At 31.9% G+C, this 26,855-nt stretch overlaps 3 protein-coding genes across 3 annotated transcripts; all 3 read left to right on the top strand.

Moving 5' to 3' along the window:
• Positions 1-638: 638 nt before the first annotated feature.
• On the top strand, positions 639-3,533 carry LOC111876277 (beta-glucosidase 12). The gene is made up of 12 exons (XM_052769100.1): positions 639-707; positions 825-883; positions 1,018-1,093; positions 1,200-1,365; positions 1,534-1,727; positions 1,760-1,827; positions 2,048-2,166; positions 2,245-2,462; positions 2,538-2,569; positions 2,650-2,752; positions 2,862-2,970; positions 3,092-3,533. The coding sequence occupies exons 3-12, from the start codon at positions 1,030-1,032 to the stop codon at positions 3,291-3,293; spliced, it is 1,275 nt and encodes a 424-aa protein (XP_052625060.1). The 5' UTR covers positions 639-707; positions 825-883; positions 1,018-1,029; the 3' UTR covers positions 3,294-3,533.
• A 5,390-nt stretch (positions 3,534-8,923) lies between these two features.
• Positions 8,924-11,636, top strand: LOC128127030 (raucaffricine-O-beta-D-glucosidase-like). The gene is made up of 9 exons (XM_052765248.1): positions 8,924-8,943; positions 9,061-9,119; positions 9,254-9,329; positions 9,436-9,601; positions 9,770-10,063; positions 10,227-10,340; positions 10,419-10,636; positions 10,822-10,853; positions 11,529-11,636. The coding sequence occupies exons 3-9, from the start codon at positions 9,266-9,268 to the stop codon at positions 11,634-11,636; spliced, it is 996 nt and encodes a 331-aa protein (XP_052621208.1). The 5' UTR covers positions 8,924-8,943; positions 9,061-9,119; positions 9,254-9,265.
• Positions 11,637-23,962: 12,326 nt separating this feature from the next.
• Positions 23,963-26,855, top strand: LOC128132498 (beta-glucosidase 12-like). The gene is made up of 12 exons (XM_052769104.1): positions 23,963-24,031; positions 24,149-24,207; positions 24,342-24,417; positions 24,524-24,689; positions 24,858-25,051; positions 25,084-25,151; positions 25,370-25,488; positions 25,567-25,784; positions 25,860-25,891; positions 25,972-26,074; positions 26,184-26,292; positions 26,414-26,855. Exons 3-12 carry the CDS (start codon positions 24,354-24,356, stop codon positions 26,613-26,615), a joined length of 1,275 nt encoding a protein of 424 aa, XP_052625064.1. The 5' UTR covers positions 23,963-24,031; positions 24,149-24,207; positions 24,342-24,353; the 3' UTR covers positions 26,616-26,855.

Here is a 26,855-nt window from a genome sequence, read left to right as displayed (position 1 = left end):
TGTAAAAATGAGGCCACATGTTTCAACCATAAAAGCTATGAATTCTAGGAACTTTAATTGTAAAAGATATCTCAATCAAGTATACACAATTCAAAAGAAATTATTGTTAATACTGAATTTCGTGTATTGATATTTTAATAATGATTTAAAACATTTTTATAAAATAAATTATTGGAATTTGAGAAGGATGCAGTACTACTTTTATCTATAAATAGGATGGCAAATCCATTATTCCTCTTCACAGCCTGAAAATTAATCTGATCCAAAGATAGATATAATGGCAGCAACTCTGAAGGAAAACAATACTTACATTTTCCCTGATGACATAAGTAGTAGCGATTTCAAGTCTGATTTCGTTTGGGGTTCTGCCACTTCTGCTTATCAGGTATATCATCACACCGATCATTATATATCCATACTTTTAAAAATATTACGTTCTATAGACTTTTGTAAATGATTAATGACTCATGTAATCTAGCACATAATAGTTTATTACCTAAATTCTGTTTAAAACCAAGGCATATATGGAATGCAATTTTGATTTCATATAGTGTTTTATATCTTTAATCGTTTACTTATGGCAATGTGAAATTATATATAATCTAACATTCGAGCGAGTATCATATTCTATTAATAGATCGAAGGCGCTGCATTTGAAGGTGGTAGACAACCAAGCATCTGGGATGCTTTCTGCCTCAAAAATCCTGGTTTGTTTTTTTCTTTTTCAATATGAAGTGACCATGCAATAGCATGCTCATTTTCTGCATGCACAGGAGCTTTCAATAAAATTAAGCCATGAAAAATTGTTTTACATTATATTGCAGGTGCCATCGACAATGGTGACAATGGAAACAAGGCTATTAAAGCTTATTACAAAACCAAGGTCTTCATCCTCGTTAATTATAACCTTAATTAATTAATTAGTGATATATGTTAGTCTAAAATCAAATTACGCCATCAATCTAAACATATTTTCTTATAATTAATTATACTTGGTTCATGATCGTACGTACACAGGAAGATGTGCAAATGATGAAGAAAATGGGTCTAAAAGCCTACAGATTCTCAATTTCATGGAGTAGACTATTGCCAGGTACGTGAAAACATGAAGAAAAACAAAATTACATTGATTTTATTTAAAATATTAATTTGTACATAATTAATTTGTTGGTGTTGTGTATGCAATCTTAATTAATTAGGTGGAAAAGCTAGCATGGGCATCAACCAGGAAGGTGTTGACTACTACAATAACCTAATCAATGAGCTGATAGAGAATGGAATTACACCATATGCCACTCTCTTTCATTGGGACCTTCCCAATGCCCTAGAGGAAGACTACATGGGATTTTTATCTGAACTGGTTGTGTAAGTAGTAGTATAAAATATTTAGAGATCAATCAATATTAATGTACGTGTGCATATTTTGGATCATCATAAAGCGCAACCTCAAATTAAGTAATTAAGATAGATAGATATATAGTACTGTACATTGACTAGCTTAATTGTTGTGTGCATATATATTTTTACAATCAGACTTGATTTTGTGGATTATGCGGAATTTTGCTTCTGGGAATTTGGTGATCGGGTGAAGCATTGGATCACATTGAACGAGCCGTATACCTTTGCTGCTATGGGTTATGCTTACGGGACAATGGCACCTGGGCGAGGAGGAGGAGATACCGAAACTCAGCAAGCCGTACTCGCATCTGGAAATAATCTTGGAACTCGTAATCGTGCAAGAGCTTTCAACAATAAAGAGGCTGGGAATCCTGCCACTGGGAATCCTATCATGCTAATATTGTCAGACTATACAGAGATAGATTCAAGGTAACTAACTACTATACGTAATTAACATTATTATGCACAAGTATATATATATATATATATATATATATATATATATATATATATATATATATATATATATATATATATATATATATATATATATATATATATATATATATATATAGAGAGAGAGAGAGAGAGAGAGAGAGAGAGAGAGAGAGGTTTAATTAACTAAGTGTGGACTCGATCAACCTTGCAGGAAAGCCAAGGGGGTGTGATCGGAATTACGTTAAACACACAGTTTTACCAGCCACTTGATCCAACCAGTCAGGATGACAAGGATGCAGCCAATAGAGGCATAGACTTTATTTTCGGATGGTGAGTCTATCTGTAAAACTTCATCAGAATCTATGTACATGTACGTACGTATATTAATTGATCAAATTTTTGCTGCAGGTTCATGAACTCAATATTTAATGGCAAGTACCCCCAGAGTATGATAGATAATGTTACGGATGGCCGTTTGCCTGAATTCACAGATAAGCAAATCGAGTTATTGACTGGATCTTTCAATTTTCTTGGGTTGAACTACTATACTGCTCAATACGCCACCACTGCAGCACCAACTGATGTCGTCTCCTACTTGACAGATAGCAAGGTCCATCAACAGCCAGGTATATCTATATATGCTTAATTAAGTGATTGGAAATAGATATAAGCCTTGATATATATATGCTTTGTCTTTTCAGATGATCTTAATGGGGTACCTATAGGACCACAGGTATATACTTCCTTTTGATATTAGATTCATATTGTTTTTAATTTGTTTCATAATTTAAGTTACTTGAGCAATGTGCGTAGGGAGGTGTTTATTGGTTTTATTCGTATCCACTTGGCTTATACAAATCGCTTATGCAAATCAAATCTGAGTACGGAGATCCAACGATATATATAACTGAGAATGGTAATCAATTTAGATTTTCTTTTCACCTGCTTATACATATAATTGTCAGTTTATTTCATCATAAATTATTGAAAACAATATTACGAGGTCAATGGCGCTGTTTATGTAGGCTGGCCTGATGCAAATAATAACGATCTCAAACTTGAAGAAGCCCGTGTTGATGAGAAACGTGTTAATTATTACAATACACATCTTCAAAGCCTCAGAGATGCAATTAGGTAAACTTATATTATATACCACATATATACTCAGTTATGTATTATGCCTCAATGGGGACATTGTGTTGCATGATCCTAAACTTCACCTCCATTCTAATCAAACCTCGTTATACTGTTGTAGAGATGGCAGTAAAGTTGTGGGGTACTTCGCTTGGTCATTGATGGATAATTTTGAGTGGGCCTCAGGATATTCGGTTCGTTTTGGACTATTTTATATAGATTACGCTCATGGGAAATACACTAGGTACCCAAAGACTTCTGCAATATGGTTCATGAGATTTCTTAATGCCAAGAAAGCAATTGAAATCAACAAAGCTACATGAAGGTAATCCAAACTATTGCTTGAAGTTAAACCCAAAGGACTGAGTAAGCAACAAGAAGGAAATATAAGAATGTTATGTTGTTTTCTTTTATAATAAGAAGTACTCTTGTACTAAGTCATGTTGTTTTCTTTTATAATAAGAAGTACTCGTGTACTAAGTCATGTTGTTTTCTTTTACAATAAGAAGTCGTCTTGTATTAAATAAGTTTGTGGGATTGGAAACGTCTATTTTTCCTCTTTATTTTAGTAGGATATATGAATGTTATTTGTTACCAGAACAATGTTAATGTACTATGTTGTGAACGTTTACATCATAATCGATATATAAGCGTGTATATAGGCATTACATTTGAAAATTGTTGCGGGCTTCGAATTAAGTCAACTTAAGCATCGGGATAGCTCTATAAATCATATCGGTCCATCCAGATAAAGTAATTCAACTATTTCAATTTTAGACGTAGTTTCACATGCAAATAATTTGAACATGATCACATTGACGCGTCACTCTCAACCCATAGAAAAATACATGATTCTTTGTTAAAACCGGTTTATACTTCATTCAATATTCATTCTATTTGTTTTACCTTCACATTTTTGTTATATATCACAACAACATATGGCACTCACAAATTAATATTATAGGCATAAAATGATGGTCTAGAGTATTTTTACAATCCAAGCATCCCGATGGTTCACAATCTGTTCAGGTCACACCAGTCCCAACCTTGAATCGGTCTCCAATGACTATTTTTGAGGCTAGACCAATAAAAGAAACTTTAACTCAAACCTAAAGATGCAAAAATGTCACTAAACATAGCCAAAAATAATTCACCCCAAAAAATTGAACTTGGTATGTTCTCGGTTGTCCTTCCCTTTTATAGACTTCTACCCTTCCCTCTATGCTTCGATGGGTAAGCTTCATTTATTTTCTCTGGTGATTTTATTTATCACTCCAGCCACAACAACTCCCCTACTATCTTTTTAATTTCTGTCATGGATATTAATTTCAGTTTCAAAAAAGAAATCACTTGATGGCTTCATATTAAAAAAACGTAAATTCATAAGTATTCCATAGGTAACTAGCTACATAATAGCTACAGACTACCGACGGAAGAGAATAGCTACAAGATAGCTACGAAGAACAGACAAATTTATAATTTTATTATTATTATTATTATTATTATTATTATTATTATTATTATTTCCATTATTATTATTATTATTATTATTATTATTATTATTATTATTATTATTATTATTATGTTTCATTATTTGAGTCTTAAAACTTTTTTTTCTGATCGTTTTGTTTTTACATATTTAAAACACAAACAATTAAAAATAATAATATTTAGTATATCATGTATTTGTTTAATGATGTTAATTATGGCTTAAGAACCAACATATATAACTTTTTGTATATTATATATAGTAATGAGTTGTAATGATGCATACGTTTGTATGTAAATTTATGTTGTATATAACTCGGTGAAAACAAAGCAATCAAAGTATAATTATGTTGTGAAAAAAATAAAACGAAAAAAATAAAACGAAAAAAACAACATTAAACCATTGAAAAATAGAAAAATAAAAAAAGATTGTAGGTAATTTGTTGGTATATACCTACGGATTATCTACCGATTCCCTTTATCTGTAGGTAATCCGTAGGTATTTACCTACAGATTACCTACGATCGTTCTTCTATTTTCTATTTTTTGAGGGTGAAATGTTGTTTTTTTCATTTAATTTTTTACAACATAATTATACTTTCATTTCTTTGTTTTCATCAAGTTATACATAATATAAACTTACATACAAAACGTATGCATCATTAGAACACATTATTCATTTAGAATTGTTTTTTATATAAATCAAAGTTATTTTCTATACACAAATACAAATAAGTAGATATATCTATATGCACACAATATGTATGTACTAATATCATGTATTTGTTTAATGATGTCAATTGTGGCTTAAGAACAAACATAAATAACTTTTTATTATTTATATATATAGATCCGGTAAGAAATTTTTTTCGGTAAGAAGATAAGAAGTTTTTTTTCTACATACTTTTCTGACGAACAAAAGAAATGAATCAAAAATAACATGATTCACCACAAAAAAATCTCCAAAAAACACACCGATGATTCATTTATACAATGATTTCGTTGTTATTCACTAAAATTGTCATAAAAGTGAATTTTTTCTTAATTAACTTAAAAATGAATCATGAAGATGTTTTTTTGGGAATTTTTTCTTGTGAATCATCTTAGCTTTGAATCATCTAATGATATATTTTGTATATTCGTTAAAAAATATGTTGAAAAAAAACTTCTTACCTTCCTACCAAAATTTTCCTTCTTATTTGATCTTGACTCTCTCTCTCTCTCTCTCTCTCTCTATATATATATATATATATATATATATATATATATATATATATATATATATATATATATATATATATATATATATATATAGAGAGAGAGAGAGAGAGAGAGAGAGTCAAGATCAAATAAGAAGGAAAATTTTGGTAGGAAGGTAAGAAGTTTATATATATATATATATATATATATATATATATATATATATATATATATATATAGTAATGGGTTCTAATGATGCATATTTTTGTATGTAAGTCATCCCTAATAAATAAAGATCTTTTTGCCACATGTCACAATCTCATTTATTTTACCACATGTAATTTTTGTGATTATTTTAAATTAATTTTTATTTCACATGTCATATTATGGTTTTTTCAATTTATTAAATTGTAGAAAGTATTTATATTCAATAATAAATGCATATCAATTTCATTAATGAACTTTCCTTCTAATTTCAAAATTACCAAATTAAAGATTCATTAATTTTCTGTATTTATTAACTAAATTATTTGTTTAAATTTAAAATAGAAAAAAACACTTTAATTTTTATAATCAATATTTTCTCACTTTTCTTATAAATTCATACTTTTCAAATGTTTAGAATTTTATATTGTTTTTCTTTATAAATAAACTCATGTAATACATAGGTCTCACACCTAGTTTATCTTATGTATAACTTGGTTAAAACAAAGAAATCAAAGTATAATGAAGCTGTGAAAAAAAATTAAATGAAAAAAAAAACGACATTTGACCCTTGAAAAACAGAAAAATAGAAAAATAAAAAAAAGACCGTAGATAATCTGTACGTAAATACCTACAGATTGCCTACATATAAAGGTAATCGGTAGGTAAACCATAGGTATTTAGTTACAGATTACCTACAGTCTTTTTTTATTTTGCTATTTTTCAATGGTCAAATATTGTTTATTTCGTAATTTTTTTCACAACATAATCATACTTTGATTGTTTTGTTTTCACTGAATTATACATAACATAAACTTACATACAAACGTATGCACCATTAGAACCCATTAATTATTTAGAAATTTTTTATATATAAATCAAAGTTATTTTCTATACACAAATAAAAATAAGTACACACATTTACATACACACCATATGTATGTATTATGTTTAGTGTATAATGTATTTGTTGAATGATGTTAATTGTGGCTTAAGAACAAACATAGATAACTTTTTCTATATTATATATATAGTAATTGGTTCTAATGATACATAAATTTGTATGTAAGTTTGTGTTATTTATAACTTGGTGAAAACAAAGCAATCAAAGTATAATGAAGTTGTGAAAAAAAAAACGAAAAAAACAACATTTGACCCTTGAAAAATAGAAAAATTTAAAAAAAAAAAGATCATAGGTAATCTGGACGTAAATAACTACGAATTGCCTACAGATAAAGGTAATCGGTATGTAATCCGTAGGTATTTACCTATAGATTTGTTGGATTAGTATCTAAGTCCATAACTATTTTGATATGTACTTCACCCGATTATGAGCATGATCCTTTTGGGTTGCCTTCACCATAGCAATATGTAGGATGAATTAAGGAGAGAAAAGTTTAATTATGATTTATTAATATATTATGAGAATAATATATTAAAGAAGAAATCATATTGTTTAATTAATATTAGTCAAAAATTAATAAATAAGTAATTTTGTGGCTAAAAGAGAATAATTAAACTTAGGGGACTGGAATTGTAATTATAAGATAATTACAATTGGGCTATGGATCACCTTGGAATAATAGGTTGGACGAATTCTATGGGGAAGCCTAATAGAAATCGTACAAGGCATGTTCCAGAAGGGGTTCATGGGCTGCTTAGGGCTTAAGCAGTCAACTTAGGGTTTCTTTGTTAGATAACCCTAATTGCCTACCTATTTAAGGAGCCCCTAAGCCCCAAAAACGTGGTGAATGATTCCCTTAGGGTTTCTGGACGATTTTTGGTGCTCCCCTCTCTTCTCTCTTCATCCAAGTTGCTTAGTGGTGTTTGTGACTCCATTAGAGGTGCAACACTTGAGGCACTAAGCTTTCTGAAGCCAAGGAATTGATTGTTATTGCTACATAACAATCAAGGTAAGATCTAAACCCTAATTCATATGTTAATTTGATTGCTAGTATGCTAGATCTAGGGTTTGTAAGTCTTGGAAGTTTATTGCATGTTCAAAGTAGAAAAACTAGATCCAAGCAATTAGGGTTGCATGAACACCATAGGATTGATGTTATGCACATAACCCATCAGTGGTATCAGAGCCTAGGTCGTTTTTCTAGTTGAATAGATGCAAAAGTGAACTGCCAAAGGATCAAAAAGCCGAAAAATTTTGCTGTCTGCGCCGCCGATTCTGCGAGTCCATCAGTGGACTCTACGAGAAGGCTGAACTCGGCGAGTCCATCAGTGGACTCGGCGAGTCCAGGGTGCTGTTGACGGGATTTTCGATTTTTTGAGCAGATTTTGTTACTGATAATTACTAAAACTCGTTTTTTATTGCCTAAAATCGATTTTTTATGTTTGGAATGTTTATCCTTATCAAAATAAATGGATTAGGTTAAATATGGATAATATAGGATTATTATTAGATAAATATTTGACCTAGTAAGTTTGAAAAGCTTCAATTTGCACCATTTAGGTTTTATAGTTTAAATTTGAACTTAAAAGTTTTGTTTTTGAAATGTATATAGTTAAACCCTAATGTTTTTAAAAGTTTCAAAACTTGCCCTCAAATATTTGAATTTAAAAGTTGATTAAAAGTTTAATTTTGAAATGTTAAATTCTAAAACCCTAGTATTTTGAAATGGTTCAAATTACACCCTCATGGTTTTCTTAAGTTAATTAAACGTTTAATTAAAAGTGAGTTAATAAAACCACCTAGTATTTTAAAAGTGTAAAATACACCTTATACTATATATATATATATATATATATATATATATATATATATATATATATATATATATATAGTAAAGAGTCGGTCTTACCGTTAGTAGGCCACTTCTGCTTATCAGGTATATCGTCACATAATAAATATTGCTCTGTATATTTTTAAAAATATTACGTTGTGTAGACTTTTATAAGTGACTCATGTAATTCTGTTTTATATCATTCATGGTTTACTTATGGCAATGTGAAATTATATATAATCTAACATTCGAGCGAGTATCATATTCTATTAATAGATCGAAGGCGCTGCATTTGAAGGTGGTAGACAACCAAGCATCTGGGATGCTTTCTGCCTCAAAAATCCTGGTTTGTTTTTTTCTTTTTCAATATGAAGTGACCATGCAATAGCATGCTCATTTTCTGCATGCACAGGAGCTTTCAATAAAATTAAGTCATGAAAAATTGTTTTACATTATATTGCAGGTGCCATCGACAATGGTGACAATGGAAACAAGGCTATTAATGCTTATTACAAAACCAAGGTCTTCATCCTCGTTAATTATAACCTTAATTAATTAATTAGTGATATATGTTAGTCTAAAATCAAATTACGCCATCAATCTAAACATATTTTCTTATAATTAATTATACTTGGTTCATGATCGTACGTACACAGGAAGATGTGCAAATGATGAAGAAAATGGGTCTAAAAGCCTACAGATTCTCAATTTCATGGAGTAGACTATTGCCAGGTACGTGAAAACATGAAGAAAAACAAAATTACATTGATTTTATTTAAAATATTAATTTGTACATAATTAATTTGTTGTTGTTGTGTATGCAATCTTAATTAATTAGGTGGAAAAGCTAGCATGGGCATCAACCAGGAAGGTGTTGACTACTACAATAACCTAATCAATGAGCTGATAGAGAATGGAATTACACCATGTGCCACTCTCTTTCATTGGGACCTTCCCAATGCCCTAGAGGAAGACTACATGGGATTTTTATCTGAACTAGTTGTGTAAGTAGTAGTATAAAAAATTTAGATATCAATCAATATTAATGTACGTGTGCATATTTTGGATCATCATAAAGCGCAACCTCAAATTAAGTAATTAAGATAGATAGATATATAGTACTGTACATTGACTAACTTAATTGTTGTGTGCATATATATTTTTACAATCAGACTTGATTTTGTGGATTATGCGGAATTTTGCTTCTGGGAATTTGGTGATCGGGTGAAGCATTGGATCACATTGAACGAGCCGTATACCTTTGCTGCTATGGGTTATGCTTACGGGACAATGGCACCTGGGCGAGGAGGAGGAGATACCGAAACTCAGCAACCCGTACTCGCATCTGGAAATAGTCTTGGAACTCGTAATCGTGCAAGAGCTTTCAACAATAAAGAGGCTGGGAATCCTGCCACTGGGAATCCTGTCACGCTAATACTGTCAGACTATACAGAGATAGATTCAAGGTAACTAACTACTATACGTAATTAACATTATTATGCACAAGTATATATATATATATATATATATATATATATATATATATATATATATATATATATATAGAGAGAGAGAGAGAGAGAGAGGTTTAATTAACTAAGTGTGGACTCGATCAACCTTGCAGGAAAGCCAAGGGGGTGTGATCGGAATTACGTTAAACACACAGTTTTACCAGCCACTTGATCCAACCAGTCAGGATGACAAGGATGCAGCCAACAGAGGCATAGACTTTATTTTCGGATGGTGAGTCTATCTATAAAACTTCATCAGAATCTATGTACATGTACGTACGTATATTAATTGATCAAATTTTTGCTGCAGGTTCATGAACCCAATATTTAATGGCAAGTACCCCCAGAGTATGATAGATAATGTTACGGATGGCCGTTTGCCTGAATTCACAGATAAGCAAATCGAGTTATTGACCGGATCCTTCGATTTTCTTGGGTTGAACTACTATACTGCTCAATACGCCACCACTGCAGCACCAACTGATGTCGTCTCCTACTTGACAGATAGCAAGGTCCATCAACAGCCAGGTATATCTATATATGCTTAATTAAGGGTTTAGTAACTAAGTCATATAGCTAGTTATATGATGTGACTTCAAAAGAAGAAATCAATATACCTTGTACATTGAACATATGCTGGTATTAGTTCTTGAAATACTCAACGTTTGAAAGCTATATAAATCTTGAACATGATATGCTTTTTTTATTTTCAGATGATCTGAATGGGATACCTATCGGTCCACAGGTATGCTTCCTTTTAATATTAGATTCGATGTTGTTAATTTGCTTCTTAATTTACGTTACTTCGTCAATGTAGGGAGGCATTTATTGGTTTTATTCATATCCACTTGGCTTATACAAATCGCTTATGCAAATAAAATCCGAGTTTGGAGATCCAACTATATATATAACTGAGAATGGTAATTAGTTTAAATTTTTTTTCACCTACATATATATATATATATATATATATATATATATATATATATATATATATATATATATATATATATATATATATATATATATATATATATATATATATATATATATATATATATATATATATATATATAGAGAAACATTAAATATCCTCATATATTTTGTTTTTATGTAAGTTTCTACTAATAAAACAATATGGAATCTACAAATTTTCTCTCTTAATCTCTTTTTTTTTATACATGTTTTAATCTTGTATAAAAAGATTAATAAAACAAAAGATAAGAGGATATTTGATTTCTCATATATATATATATATATATATATATATATATATATATATATATATATATATATATATATATATATATATATATATATATATATATATATATATATATATATATATATATATATGAGAACCTATCAAAACTATATACTTTTAACTAAAATTTGATTTAAAACATTGTTTAATTTGAAGTCGATTATAATTTGCTTAAATTACATCCAATTTATCAACCTAACATGGTTTGTTTTGGTTAATATGCAAACAAAAAAAGATAAGAATGTCCTTGTTGTTGGCACGTGAATTTCCATTGTCTCCATAGATTTATATACATAAATCTATCTTATTCTTTTTTTTAAATACCACTGGAATATCAATATTTATGAACAGAAAAATTGTTTATGTCAATTAGGATGAAAATTGAGAAAACGATTATAACAAAGTCAAAGTAAAATTGATCACTTGAAAGTAATTTCTTCTAAGGAAAACGAAGTGGATCGGGCATAATCAGTATAAAAAATAGCAAACATATTATTTAAAATTGAAGAAAATAAGAATTATATTATATTTAAAATTCCAAATTTGTATTTATATCCTATAGTTTTATCTTAAAACGACGTCATATTGGAAGTTCTATACCTAATCTTACATACATAACAGCCACATATTCACTTTTCCCATATATATATATATATATATATATATATATATATATATATATATATATATATATATATATATATATATATATATATATATATATATATATATATATATATATATATATATAGTGAGGTTCAATAAAGAACCATAATTAACCAAGGAACCAATCTTTTTTTCAACTTTTAGAACTTATTTTTTATCAAAAAAAAAAAACTAAAAATACAGAAATTCATAACTTTTTATCCTTTTTCCAATGATATAAAATTCGTTTTTTTTACGTCAAATTCACAATGTAAATCTTTGAAAATTCACAACGTGAATCCGGATTCACACGGTGAATCCGAAAAATATTTTTCACATTCACAATGTTAATATATGAATTTAGATATTTTTAGATTTTTTTTCAATAAAGAATAAGCTCTAGAAATTGAAAAAAAAAAATTGGTTCCTTGAAAAACTCATAATTATGGTTCTCTATTGAACTTTTTGTTGGGTTTTGAGCATTCTAACACTCCTAAGTGTATATGCAACCCTAAATACCTTGGATCTATGTTTTCTCTATTATACATGCAAATATGAACATCCAAGGTATTATCCTAATCTAAGCTATAAAACAATGAATATAACAAGATAGAATACATACCTCTTTGATGTAGATTATCACCATAAAGCTTGAGTGCCTAGTGCTCCAAGTGTGACACCTCAATGGTTCACACAACATCAATTGCTTTTGGAATAACCTTGAGAGAAATATAGAACACTCCTTGAAATCGTTTAGCCCTCACACTCACACATAGTGCACGATTTCTTGAGCCATGGGATTCTTTTATATGGTGGCTATTAGGGTTACACCATTTAACTCATGACTTTACCCATTCCTTATGCTCCATGGATTTTAACCTCCATGGACTATCCATGGGTCACCCCATGGACTTAGTCCAACATAAGGAATCTTGGATCATAAGACCACATATATAAGAATGAATTATTTACACAATCAACCCATATATTTAATTAGTCTCCTTTTGATCACTTAATTAATCCTAGATTAATTCTTGATTAATACTAATTAAATAATCTTATTATTCTTATTATTAATATACTAGAACTTATAATATATTAATAACCATAAGTGTCTTATTTCTCTCATTTTAGTCTATCCAAGTGCATGATGTCATGCAACCCAAATGGACCATGTCGGGTCGAGTCAAGTCTTACCAATTATAGTTATGGACTTAGACATTAATCCAACAGTCTCCCACTTTGATAAGTCTAAAACTATTATTGTGTATGACTTCAGGAACCGACTGGCAATCGTAGCTCTCAAAAGCTTCTATCGAACTCTAACCTTGCCGATGAACTCTGACCTTTGTCAATGACTTGTCCATTAGATAAGGGATCATATATTCCTCCATTCTAGATATCGTATGGACTGAGACATGGATTATAATCATTCTCTCTATCCATTTGTTGTTTCCCGATTTCCGATTCATGACGATTGACTAATTGAACTGATCAAATCAGTCCTGGCCCAGCCGAGCACTTCCATTTGTCATCATCAAATCATCGAGGGGCCCACAGATATCGCTTTTATCCCGAAGGTAAAAGGAATGGATAAACTTCGACTCATATGGCTTGTTCTACTACTTGTTGAATCATACACAAAGGCACGTTTTATAACACCGAGTTACCATATGCGTTTTCGTGCAATCAATGTACAACCAACTCATAGTAACAACTCATATCTCTAGGTTTGAAGAATATAAGATATTATCGTCTCATGATCACTCGTGATAAAATCCATGAAGTGATTCCAATGAGCGCGGGTTGAATCCAATACTCAGAACTTATGAGCACTCATGAGTGTTGTAGCCCTTTGTCCAACATCTTAGACCTCTACAAGCCAACCCATGACAGTCTTAATTCATATCTACTTCCAACATATGACCGAATGTGGATGGTTTGAATCACTTAGTCATTCAGGAAGAACAACCTAGTTATTCTGGAAGTCAAAACATGCAAAATGAAACACAATAATAATAGAATCTAATATGGTATCAAAACCTATGAATATAAATAAAACACCTTTTATTTATCACCATATGATTACACATTATTCATTGTATACTGTTTCAACTATCAACTTTATTCTTGAATTTAAAACAATAGTAGTCCCATGCTCCAAGCATGTACACTATGTTTTCTAAACACTAGTCATGCCACACACCAAGTATGCATACTATGTTTGTCTATGATCTTCACTTTGTGAATTAGATCAATTGAACATAACTCCAATGATCCTCTTTCACAATCCCAAATCCTTACTGCAAATGCAAGAATTCCAAATTCATGTCATTTACTGAAATCTGTTAGATTCTAAACTTATATGCATTTATCTTCTTGTAATGATTATGCACAAAGTTAGAAAGACTTGACAACAACCATTACAGAGCATTCCAAAGGAGATCAGCTCCTTGGAAACATCCTTCTTGCATTAAGTTTCCTAATCTTACACAAATTTGAAACATTTCCAGATTCCATTTTGACTATCGTCAATATGGTCCTTCCAGAATTATCACTATACTTCCAACTGTCCTTGAGCAACCAATCTTTGGTAAACCTTAGATTGTCCTCGACAACTGTTTAATCCTTTTAGTCACATCCAATTCTAGACCTTTTCCCTTCTTAATGCCCCAGGCATTTGGAAAATTTTAGAAAGGATGAATATATGTAATCGATCCTATATTCGAATCATATGGGACACGATTCATGATGTCTCACATAAAGACTAAACCAGTCTTTTGCTATAATATTTCCATTTCAATTTGCCAAATTCTCATAATTCAGATTATGAAAAGGGATGCCGTAATCATAATCGAATTTTAGAACGCAAATAATGGACCCATATACAGAATTTCCTTATGTTGAGCCATTCCAACATGAAATTCATATATATATCCTTGACTAAATATGATTAAAACCTCAATCTAAGCTTTTAGATTTGAGATGAAGTATAATTTCCTCTCCCTTAATTATAGCAAAACAACTTTTCCCCAATTGAAACCTTTGTTTTCTATAATTAACATTGCTAACTTGCAACCTTTATCATAATTATCATGCTCACACTAACATGATGATTATTAGCATAACACTTATGCTCCCACTAGCTTTGACATGTACTCAGAAATTAGCTGACTTTCTTACCAAAGTTCAGATTTCTGATATCAGATTGCTTTGATAAAACTTTATCAAAATCATACACCTTATCGTAGATAGCTCACAAGTGTGTCTAAACAATTTTAAGAACTATGAAAAGGGATGCCATAATCATAGTCTCAATTGTTTAGACCTTTGCCACTTCTCACAAGTCCATGTTAGTGTGTCGGTAAACCACACACGCTCCACTAACGACTTTGAGAATGCAAATATCACAATTGCTATCTAGCTAAAATCTACTTAGTGAAAGTGTTTCCTCACCATCATTTTCATAATCGGAGAGAAACCTTATGACACTTAGATTTACTGGTGTATGTGTTCTTATCCATGTGAATTGTCAAAACCATAGTCACAAGACAAGGATAATGACAAATCCAACCTCATATGGAGTGAACTCAATCTTAATTTCTTGCCACCTAGCAGCTCAAGGGGCCATTGCTTCCAAGTTGTTTTGTAACAAATTGAGAACTCTAAGAACTCATATGCAAAGCCAACTTTAACTAGAATGGGCACAGAATATGTCAACACGATAGGTTATAAACCTCAAGTCGTGTGCTAGTGAAGAACTTCAGGTTTTATTCTTGATTAGTTCTTGAGACTTTCAAGACCTTTAAGACTCCCGTTGTCCTCTTGACATATAAGACTTTCTTTTCAGATATTCAAGAGATAGTGTGGATTCTAATCAAGACAAACACTTCACACAATTGGCCTAAGTTGATCTTTGTTTTATCCAAAACATCACAACCTACCAATTTCAAATGTACAAGAGTAGAAAACTTTACTCTTACATTTGACAAGTGTTTTAAACCTTCTTTAAGATATGTCACTCAAATTACAATCTTGGAGTATGACTCTAAGACTTGTATTGGAATGAAGTATGACTCATCTTCTTGATTTAACCATTTCAATAATTCAAGCTCCTCTTCTTAGTCATAAGAATGCACTAAGATTTCCTTAGAAAACTAATTGTGCTATGGTTTCTTAATCATTAAGATGGTCACAAAACTGATACTAAAGTACTCTCCCATCTTTTCAGATTTGAGAAACTTTTATCCTTCTACCTAAGTTGATTATTCTTATTCGTTCTGCCTTACATTGAAAATTTTCCAATGTTTCAGAATTATACTTAAACTTGTAAGTATAACCATATTTAATGAACTTAAGTAAATCATGACGAATAGTCTTATCGATCTTTTGTGGTGGACTTAATCAGTGCACAAGAATGTGTACTCGATCCCTCAGTCCTTTACTTAACTAACATATCCATGTGAACAAGTAGTTAGTCTTAATTTTCCAATACTTTAAATTTCTCATTCATCATGCTTTACAACTTGCATGATTCCAAGTTTCAGTCCAATTGAAACTTGGGTGATGAGAATCTTTCCTTATTTGGTAAATTTAGACACTACCACAAATGAACGAATCAAATTCATATTTCCAATATTGCTATAAACATACAAACATCAAGTTTTCATGAATGTCATTGTAAGGAGATAAAAATAAAGTAAAACAAACTTTTATTTATTTTAAATGCGGAAAAAACTTTTTCCATACAATGTAACTTGAAATGAAAACTATGTTATTACTTGTTTCCTAGAAATCTATCATAACTCCTAAGAGTAGCTCAAGAATCCAATCTTCAATCAAGCGATAGAAATCCAACTTCGCGATCAGATTCAACATACTCTTTCTTTAAGTTTCCTTCACTTTTCCTTTGATTCTTAAACATCAACATGTGACCCAGTCACATCTTGTAATAAGAATCTCAGAATAGAAACTTAACCGAGTTAGATAGTGGACCTTACCTGAAATAGAGTCAAACTTATTGACTTTACTAGCCTTATGATCTTTCAGGTAAAATTGACAGTTTCGCAACCAATGCCCTTTCCTTTTGGCAATAGGACCATATGGGCCCTTAGGTAATAGTACATGCGACTATCTCAGACTTAGCCTTTCTCTTTACCATTTGGTCAAACGAGTTGACTATGGCCGATCCCTTTCCATTGGGAAGAGAATGCTTTTCTGGATTTCCTGTGTCACTATTGTCCCTGTCCATAAAGTTTTGGGAAGTTGATCTCCTAATCAAATTTGCTTTACTAGTACACTAAATCATTTCTGATTTAGCAGCACCAAGCAAATAGATAAGATCATTAAGGGTCTTGTCATAGTCAGTTTCATAGGAGTGCCAAGGAACTCACTATGTGACTTAGAAAGTGATTGAACCACTAACTTTCTTAAGACTTTGACACCCAACTCTCCTGGCTTGTCAGTATGTGACTTCATCTCCAAGATGTGATCACACCTAGACCTTTCCTTGCCAATAGGGCTTGAGTAACCTTGAACTTGTGGGTTAGGGAGAATAATTGGAGGAGGTAGAGGAAGTGAAGTTCCAAGATATTTGGGAAGATCATAGATGTATGAACTAGACATCTTTTGGGAGATATTCAAGATAGTTGATTTAAAGTCCTTAATATAACACCCAATATGAAATATTAAGGCTAGGACCCAACACAATACTTTTATAACTTGGAAGAGGTATGCCGTAATCCAAGCTATAAAATATTTGAAGGTGGGTGAATGACGATTCACCAGTTTCCACCAAGATAAACGAAATGTATTATTAGGTTTTAATTGGTTTTGAAACTCCTAGATCTTTTGAGATTCATTGAACTGTTCAATGGCATGTTTCAATCTTGAGTGTTCCCTTCAGGTTTTGTGACTGGGATGCCGAGGATCACAAAACAAGGTGTGAAGTAACCATGAAATTATCTTGGTACCCTTAAATGTTTACCCCTCAATCGATGTGCCGGTTAACCACACACGCTCCATCGATACTATGATAAACATTAAGTTACCCTTTGTCTACCTTGTTAAATACGAGTTAGTGTGCCGGTTAACCACACACGCTCCACTAACCGACTTAAACAAAGTGCAAAGTGTAATTTCATGGATTAGCACCTTATTCACATTTTCCTAAGTAAATAAGATTGGGTATTATTAAGAGTTTAGTTACTTAGTATTTATCATTAATACTTTTAATGAAGGGAGAATTATAGTCCTGTCAAATCCGTTCGGCTAACGACCCTCCACCAGTCAAGGAACGGTGGGTGAGAGTGGACACCCATTAAACTGCCATTTTATAGGCAGTAACCTTATACCCCCCTTATAGACCGGCTTCGTGAATGAGACCTACTAACGGTAAGACTGACTTTACTCTTATACATATATATATTATTAACTTATAATATTATAAAGTATAAGGGTTGAATTTTAACTTTTAAAATTCTAAGGGCTAACTTGGAATTAAAGTATTCATAAGTGAAAATTTTTCAAATTCCAAAACTTGAGGGCAAGTTTTGAAACTATTCAAAACTAATTAATTTCATAACTTATGTGTTTAAAGTAGTTTTAATCCAAAAACTCTTCAAGTTCCATAATCTTGAGGACAAGTTATGGAAGACTTTAAACTAATAAAAGAATTAACTTTTCTTTATTTTATAACTTATGGAATTAATTAAGGTTACACATTTTATTACTTAATGAAGTGACTCTTGAACTTCCATAACTTGAGGACAAGTTATGGAGTCATAAAACCATTCAATGAGACAAGACACTTCATTTTTGTAACTTTTGCCAACTTTTATGAGTTTTATGAAACTTAAATGTGACTTTTCATATAACTTGAGGACAAGTTACAAAAACACATTTTAGAATCAACTCTTAGATTAATTTGAATTGAAAACAATAATGTCACATAACTTTCTATTAATCTAAGCAACTCATAAGAACAAGCATATAATTAGTCTAAACCTTAAACTAATATAAAACATGAATCTATTGACAATTATCTTTGAAATTTGATTAGCATGAACATTACCACATCAAAAACAAGTTTATAAGTCCAAAAACATCTTAGGGTAATGTTCCTAGTCCAATTCCAGCCAAAAAAGTCGAATTTATGCTGTCTGGGGGTCCAACTCGTCGAGTGCACGAACCAACTCGGCGAGTTGGATGAATTTTGCCTTGGACTCGGCGAGTCCATTCATGGACTCGGCGAGTCTGTTGGGCAGACAACATCAAAACTCGATTTCTCAGCTACTTTTGCAAGTATAACAAGAAAACAAGCCTAGGCTCCGATACCACTGTTGGGTTTTGAGCATTCTAACACTCCTAAGTGTACATGCAACCCTAAATACCTTGGATCTATGTTTTCTCTATTATACATGCAAATAGAGGTGCAATATCCACATGATTATTCGGCTGTATTATTTCGGTACAAGTGGTTCGATACGAGAGTTATTGTCGATGATAATTTCACATGTATCAACACATAACACGAAGAGTACCAAGATGATCAACTTGTATATCCTTCGTAAGCCAAACATTTGTTCTACATCTGAGAGCCTTTTCAAAGAAACCAAAACAATAACCATCGGTGTGTCATGGAGCTTGTTCATCATGGAAGTATTTGGGATCCACCATCGAACGATGCTCGTGTTCCAAATGTTTACAATGATTGTCCAAACTGTTGACAATGGATCAGCCGAAAATGTTAACAATGTGGACGTAGTTCAAAACAACTCTTCATCCAATGCTACACTTGTTGTCGAATTCACACGGTACTTTCAAAACAATGTTGATGTAGATGATATGGACCACACTGAAGTACCTCCACCAACAAGTAGAGACTATAGTGTTTCTAAGGGGAAGACTGGTTATGATGAGAACAATTCCGATTACGATACTAAAGAAGATATTGAAGGATATGAGGGAGAGTATGATTAAAACAAGTTATATGTAATGAAAATCTTTATATGTATATAGTTATTTGTAATAGAAACTTTATTTGGATTCCTAATTCAAATTTTAACTTTTATTCATATTGTGTTTCTATATTATATATCTTATAATGTTTATTTTTTTCATTTGGAAAGAACAACTTCAAAAAAACTAAAAAAAGAGAAACTACAATTAGTGGCGACAACTTTAGTAGCGACGGATGACATTAGTGACGACGGTGCATTAGTGGCAATGAATGGAATTAGTGGCGACGACAGGCATTATCGGCAACATTTTGCACCTTTAACGGCGACGTTCGTCGCCACTAAAGATAGATATCCCTGTAGTGTGAAAAGCTAGTAAGAAACTTGGGAAACCATGAAGAGGTTTGTTTCTCTTCATGCTCCTTTATAGAAATGTTATGATATTGATTCTAAAATGTGAATCTTTATTTTTCGTCTTTTTTTATGCAAATGGCCTTTTAATCGGGCATAAATGGTCAGAGAGTTGGTTCTTGATAAAAAGAGAGGAAATCTATTGAAGGTATTTGCTTGTTTACATCGCTATGAGAATAGCACCATCTAAAGTAATTAATTTTGTCTATAGAAAATTTTCTAGTTTTTCGAACAAAAATTCCAAAAAAATGAAAATTTTGAAAACATGTTTGGTTGATTTTATTTTGGGAAAATGACATATATAGCAAACAAACTTTCTAAGGTTGACCATTTTAGTCACTTAAGTTTTTTCGTGGCTTTATGAGGGAACTAAGTTGTGGGCAACCTGTCATTTTTGTTCATTTACTTGTTGTAGCCGATTTAGATGACAGATAACAACTATGCACTACCATCTTCCTCTCTTTCTCTCTTATGTACGTTGTCAACAAAAAACAATCAACATTTTCTTCCTTTTCTCTGGTTCGAAAGAGATATCACACATATAGGCAAATATTTCCTTCTTTCTTCTTCTCTTTTTCTCAAAAACATACTGATGGCTTATGTTTTCGGTTCTGTGAAAAACGATAGAAGGGGTGGTGGTTGTTTAGTGATGCTCGGCTGTGAGAAAACGAAGGTAAAGGTGGTGGTTTCGGTCTGTGAGAAACACGAATGAAGCGGGTGGCTTTATTGGTGGTGGTAGCTTTGGGTTAAATTAACCGGATATAGCAGTGGTTACCGGTGTTGGTTTGGCGGAGGTAGAACTCACAATGATGTTTGTTTTAGGTCACAACAGGTGGTATAAGGTGTTCTTATTTAGAGGTTTGGCTATGGTCGTGGTGGTGGTTTTCCACGAAGGTGATGACAAATGTTCTCGGGTTTAACATGCGGTGGTTTAAGGGAGCCGTGAATGTTACAAATCAACCTCCCGTTGCTGTAGAAAAATCAAAAAAACAGAATACAAAAACAAAAGGAAAGAAAAAACAGAGGAAACCTTTGGGGCAAATTTTCTGCTATCTTTTATTCTCGATTCTCAATCTAATCTGTAACAAGAAATGAGAACTTCATAAAAACAAAGGAAATTCCTAGAAATAAGCAAACAGACTCTACTACTCAACAAGATTAGGAACTGATGGCCAACATGGCCTTTACTTATTCCAACTTAAAGAAAAACAAAAAAAAAAAAGACTAGAATGCCCCGGAAGAAAACAAGGCTTATTTGAACATGTATGTAGTAAATCCAACAATGAAGGTGGTGGCTAGGTGAAATGATGGAGATGAGATGTTCAACTGTTGTATTCGCCGTGGAGAATGGAACCAAAGGTGGTGGGATTCAACTATGGTGGTTTATGAGGGTGAGATAAGGAGGGGCTGCGACGAGGTGAAGATTCGTCGATGGTGTTGGCGGTATTGGTGGTTGAAACGATGGTTAAAGGTGGACTTTGTTTCCGGTTTAAATGGGTTTCGATGGGGGTGGTATACATAGCAGGTGGGTCGAGGTTGTTGTCAGCAGTGGGATTCAGTTGATCTGAGATGGTAGTAGTGGTGGTTAATGGGTGGAGTCTAGCTGGAGTTCTCAGGTTTGGCAGGTGTGGTGTAAGGATGGTTTAATGGTGGTATAAGGAGGAGTTTGTGAGCTTGGTTGTTGGAGGGATAAGGTGGTCCTATGCTTTAAGAGGTTGTGCATGGACAACAAAAATATTGACACATAAGCAAAATTCAAAGTCAATGTGGGAAAATTGTCAACAAATGTCAATGTAACCGAGTGACCCCTTCACTTTGGCCAAAAGGACATAATCGACCCGACAAAAATTACTTATTTCCCTCATAAAACCATAAAAATAGTTTAGGGACAAAATAGACCAATCCTAGAAAGTTCGTAAGACATATATATGTCATTTTCCCTTTAATTTTCAAAAAAAATTGTGCGAAAATGAAAATTTTCGGTTTTCCAAATTGTATATAATTAGAAAAGTGGTGTTTATTGTTTTCCAAAGTTTTTTGTACAGAAGAGTGTGTTTAGTTGTGGATATTGTTATTATTTTTCTAGAAAATGTTATGAGCAAATAGAGATGAGTTTTCATTTTTAGTTTTCAATGAAAATTTAGAAAATGTATTTGGTTGAAGCCGGAGGAGTTTTCATTTTTTATTTTTAGTTTTCAAAGAAAATTTAGAAAATGTATTTGGTTGAAGCCGGAGGAGTTTTCGTTTTCCATTTAGAAATTTAGAAAACTACAAAAATCACTTTTCTAATTTAAATAGAATTTGGAGAACATAAAATTTTCAATTTTTTGGATTTTTTTTTAAAACTAAATCAACTAAATACATTTTCAAAATTTTCATAGAAAACTAGAAAATATTCCACATAGCGCCTCCTAAATTTTTTCTAAAATATAATTCCTACACAAACAACCGGTACCCACATATATACAAAACTTAACAGGAGTTTAAATAAAATCTAGTTAACACAATCTTACTATGAATCCTTGCAGGATTTTATAATTATCCATATATGATCTTCCTACCATTTTCATTTTTTTCAGATATCAAGAAGTATTAAATCTTGATATGTTGGATCACATAAATATGTCATCCAATTCGATGTTTATGAATAATAGTTTAATATATTAGTTTTATATTTTTTTCAGAACAAAAGGATGCATGGTTAGAGCTTTAACCCAAAGGAAGCCTGAAATGATTGCTCACACAGGTGAGATATACTTTTTTACATCTAAACCTTTCTTTCATCACATGAACAAAAGGAGTTATAAAGATCCCTAGCTAATTCCCTCATTTAGGGCTCTAAATTCAGTGTTTCTGGATGGTATTTTTATTTAAAATGTGTTAGACATGTTATGAAGACTGAAAAGTTTTCATTAAAATCTGCGACAATGTAAAAGGATGTAAAAATGAGGCCACATGTTTCAACCATAAAAGCTATGAATTCTAGGAACTTTAATTGTAAAAGATATCTCAATCAAGTATACACAATTCAAAAGAAATTATTGTTAATACTGAATTTCGTGTATTGATATTTTAATAATGATTTAAAACATTTTTATAAAATAAATTATTGGAATTTGAGAAGGATGCAGTACTACTTTTATCTATAAATAGGATGGCAAATCCATTATTCCTCTTCACAGCCTGAAAATTAATCTGATCCAAAGATAGATATAATGGCAGCAACTCTGAAGGAAAACAATACTTACATTTTCCCTGATGACATAAGTAGTAGCGATTTCAAGTCTGATTTCGTTTGGGGTTCTGCCACTTCTGCTTATCAGGTATATCATCACACCGATCATTATATATCCATACTTTTAAAAATATTACGTTCTATAGACTTTTGTAAATGATTAATGACTCATGTAATCTAGCACATAATAGTTTATTACCTAAATTCTGTTTAAAACCAAGGCATATATGGAATGCAATTTTGATTTCATATAGTGTTTTATATCTTTAATCGTTTACTTATGGCAATGTGAAATTATATATAATCTAACATTCGAGCGAGTATCATATTCTATTAATAGATCGAAGGCGCTGCATTTGAAGGTGGTAGACAACCAAGCATCTGGGATGCTTTCTGCCTCAAAAATCCTGGTTTGTTTTTTTCTTTTTCAATATGAAGTGACCATGCAATAGCATGCTCATTTTCTGCATGCACAGGAGCTTTCAATAAAATTAAGCCATGAAAAATTGTTTTACATTATATTGCAGGTGCCATCGACAATGGTGACAATGGAAACAAGGCTATTAAAGCTTATTACAAAACCAAGGTCTTCATCCTCGTTAATTATAACCTTAATTAATTAATTAGTGATATATGTTAGTCTAAAATCAAATTACGCCATCAATCTAAACATATTTTCTTATAATTAATTATACTTGGTTCATGATCGTACGTACACAGGAAGATGTGCAAATGATGAAGAAAATGGGTCTAAAAGCCTACAGATTCTCAATTTCATGGAGTAGACTATTGCCAGGTACGTGAAAACATGAAGAAAAACAAAATTACATTGATTTTATTTAAAATATTAATTTGTACATAATTAATTTGTTGGTGTTGTGTATGCAATCTTAATTAATTAGGTGGAAAAGCTAGCATGGGCATCAACCAGGAAGGTGTTGACTACTACAATAACCTAATCAATGAGCTGATAGAGAATGGAATTACACCATATGCCACTCTCTTTCATTGGGACCTTCCCAATGCCCTAGAGGAAGACTACATGGGATTTTTATCTGAACTGGTTGTGTAAGTAGTAGTATAAAATATTTAGAGATCAATCAATATTAATGTACGTGTGCATATTTTGGATCATCATAAAGCGCAACCTCAAATTAAGTAATTAAGATAGATAGATATATAGTACTGTACATTGACTAGCTTAATTGTTGTGTGCATATATATTTTTACAATCAGACTTGATTTTGTGGATTATGCGGAATTTTGCTTCTGGGAATTTGGTGATCGGGTGAAGCATTGGATCACATTGAACGAGCCGTATACCTTTGCTGCTATGGGTTATGCTTACGGGACAATGGCACCTGGGCGAGGAGGAGGAGATACCGAAACTCAGCAAGCCGTACTCGCATCTGGAAATAATCTTGGAACTCGTAATCGTGCAAGAGCTTTCAACAATAAAGAGGCTGGGAATCCTGCCACTGGGAATCCTATCATGCTAATATTGTCAGACTATACAGAGATAGATTCAAGGTAACTAACTACTATACGTAATTAACATTATTATGCACAAGTATATATATATATATATATATATATATATATATATATATATATATATATATATATATATATATATATATATATATATATATATATATATATATATATATATAGAGAGAGAGAGAGAGAGAGAGAGAGAGAGAGAGAGAGGTTTAATTAACTAAGTGTGGACTCGATCAACCTTGCAGGAAAGCCAAGGGGGTGTGATCGGAATTACGTTAAACACACAGTTTTACCAGCCACTTGATCCAACCAGTCAGGATGACAAGGATGCAGCCAATAGAGGCATAGACTTTATTTTCGGATGGTGAGTCTATCTGTAAAACTTCATCAGAATCTATGTACATGTACGTACGTATATTAATTGATCAAATTTTTGCTGCAGGTTCATGAACTCAATATTTAATGGCAAGTACCCCCAGAGTATGATAGATAATGTTACGGATGGCCGTTTGCCTGAATTCACAGATAAGCAAATCGAGTTATTGACTGGATCTTTCAATTTTCTTGGGTTGAACTACTATACTGCTCAATACGCCACCACTGCAGCACCAACTGATGTCGTCTCCTACTTGACAGATAGCAAGGTCCATCAACAGCCAGGTATATCTATATATGCTTAATTAAGTGATTGGAAATAGATATAAGCCTTGATATATATATGCTTTGTCTTTTCAGATGATCTTAATGGGGTACCTATAGGACCACAGGTATATACTTCCTTTTGATATTAGATTCATATTGTTTTTAATTTGTTTCATAATTTAAGTTACTTGAGCAATGTGCGTAGGGAGGTGTTTATTGGTTTTATTCGTATCCACTTGGCTTATACAAATCGCTTATGCAAATCAAATCTGAGTACGGAGATCCAACGATATATATAACTGAGAATGGTAATCAATTTAGATTTTCTTTTCACCTGCTTATACATATAATTGTCAGTTTATTTCATCATAAATTATTGAAAACAATATTACGAGGTCAATGGCGCTGTTTATGTAGGCTGGCCTGATGCAAATAATAACGATCTCAAACTTGAAGAAGCCCGTGTTGATGAGAAACGTGTTAATTATTACAATACACATCTTCAAAGCCTCAGAGATGCAATTAGGTAAACTTATATTATATACCACATATATACTCAGTTATGTATTATGCCTCAATGGGGACATTGTGTTGCATGATCCTAAACTTCACCTCCATTCTAATCAAACCTCGTTATACTGTTGTAGAGATGGCAGTAAAGTTGTGGGGTACTTCGCTTGGTCATTGATGGATAATTTTGAGTGGGCCTCAGGATATTCGGTTCGTTTTGGACTATTTTATATAGATTACGCTCATGGGAAATACACTAGGTACCCAAAGACTTCTGCAATATGGTTCATGAGATTTCTTAATGCCAAGAAAGCAATTGAAATCAACAAAGCTACATGAAGGTAATCCAAACTATTGCTTGAAGTTAAACCCAAAGGACTGAGTAAGCAACAAGAAGGAAATATAAGAATGTTATGTTGTTTTCTTTTATAATAAGAAGTACTCTTGTACTAAGTCATGTTGTTTTCTTTTATAATAAGAAGTACTCGTGTACTAAGTCATGTTGTTTTCTTTTACAATAAGAAGTCGTCTTGTATTAAATAAGTTTGTGGGATTGGAAACGTCTATTTTTCCTCTTTA

The sequence above is a fragment of the Lactuca sativa genome, chromosome 1 (assembly GCF_002870075.4).
Source record: "Lactuca sativa cultivar Salinas chromosome 1, Lsat_Salinas_v11, whole genome shotgun sequence".
NCBI classification, from domain to species: Eukaryota; Viridiplantae; Streptophyta; class Magnoliopsida; order Asterales; family Asteraceae; genus Lactuca; species Lactuca sativa.
Note: the sequence above shows the minus strand (reverse complement) of the source record. Positions and strands in the feature narration are given on the sequence as shown.

What these genes read in the sequence shown, in the direction of transcription:
- LOC111876277 (XM_052769100.1), top strand. Translation starts at nt 1,030, where the DNA reads ATGATGAAGAAAATGGGTCTAAAAGCCTACAGATTCTCAATTTCATGG. An exon ending in ATAGACTTTATTTTCGGATG is followed by an intron (nt 2,167 to 2,244) that starts GTGAGTCTATCT and finishes TTTTTGCTGCAG; the next exon opens with GTTCATGAACTCAATATTTA. An exon ending in AGCCTCAGAGATGCAATTAG is followed by an intron (nt 2,971 to 3,091) that starts GTAAACTTATAT and finishes ATACTGTTGTAG; the next exon opens with AGATGGCAGTAAAGTTGTGG.
- LOC128127030 (XM_052765248.1), top strand. Translation starts at nt 9,266, where the DNA reads ATGATGAAGAAAATGGGTCTAAAAGCCTACAGATTCTCAATTTCATGG. An exon ending in ATGGAGTAGACTATTGCCAG is followed by an intron (nt 9,330 to 9,435) that starts GTACGTGAAAAC and finishes TTAATTAATTAG; the next exon opens with GTGGAAAAGCTAGCATGGGC. An exon ending in TTTTTATCTGAACTAGTTGT is followed by an intron (nt 9,602 to 9,769) that starts GTAAGTAGTAGT and finishes TTTTACAATCAG; the next exon opens with ACTTGATTTTGTGGATTATG.
- LOC128132498 (XM_052769104.1), top strand. Translation starts at nt 24,354, where the DNA reads ATGATGAAGAAAATGGGTCTAAAAGCCTACAGATTCTCAATTTCATGG. An exon ending in GATATATATAACTGAGAATG is followed by an intron (nt 26,075 to 26,183) that starts GTAATCAATTTA and finishes CTGTTTATGTAG; the next exon opens with GCTGGCCTGATGCAAATAAT. An exon ending in AGCCTCAGAGATGCAATTAG is followed by an intron (nt 26,293 to 26,413) that starts GTAAACTTATAT and finishes ATACTGTTGTAG; the next exon opens with AGATGGCAGTAAAGTTGTGG.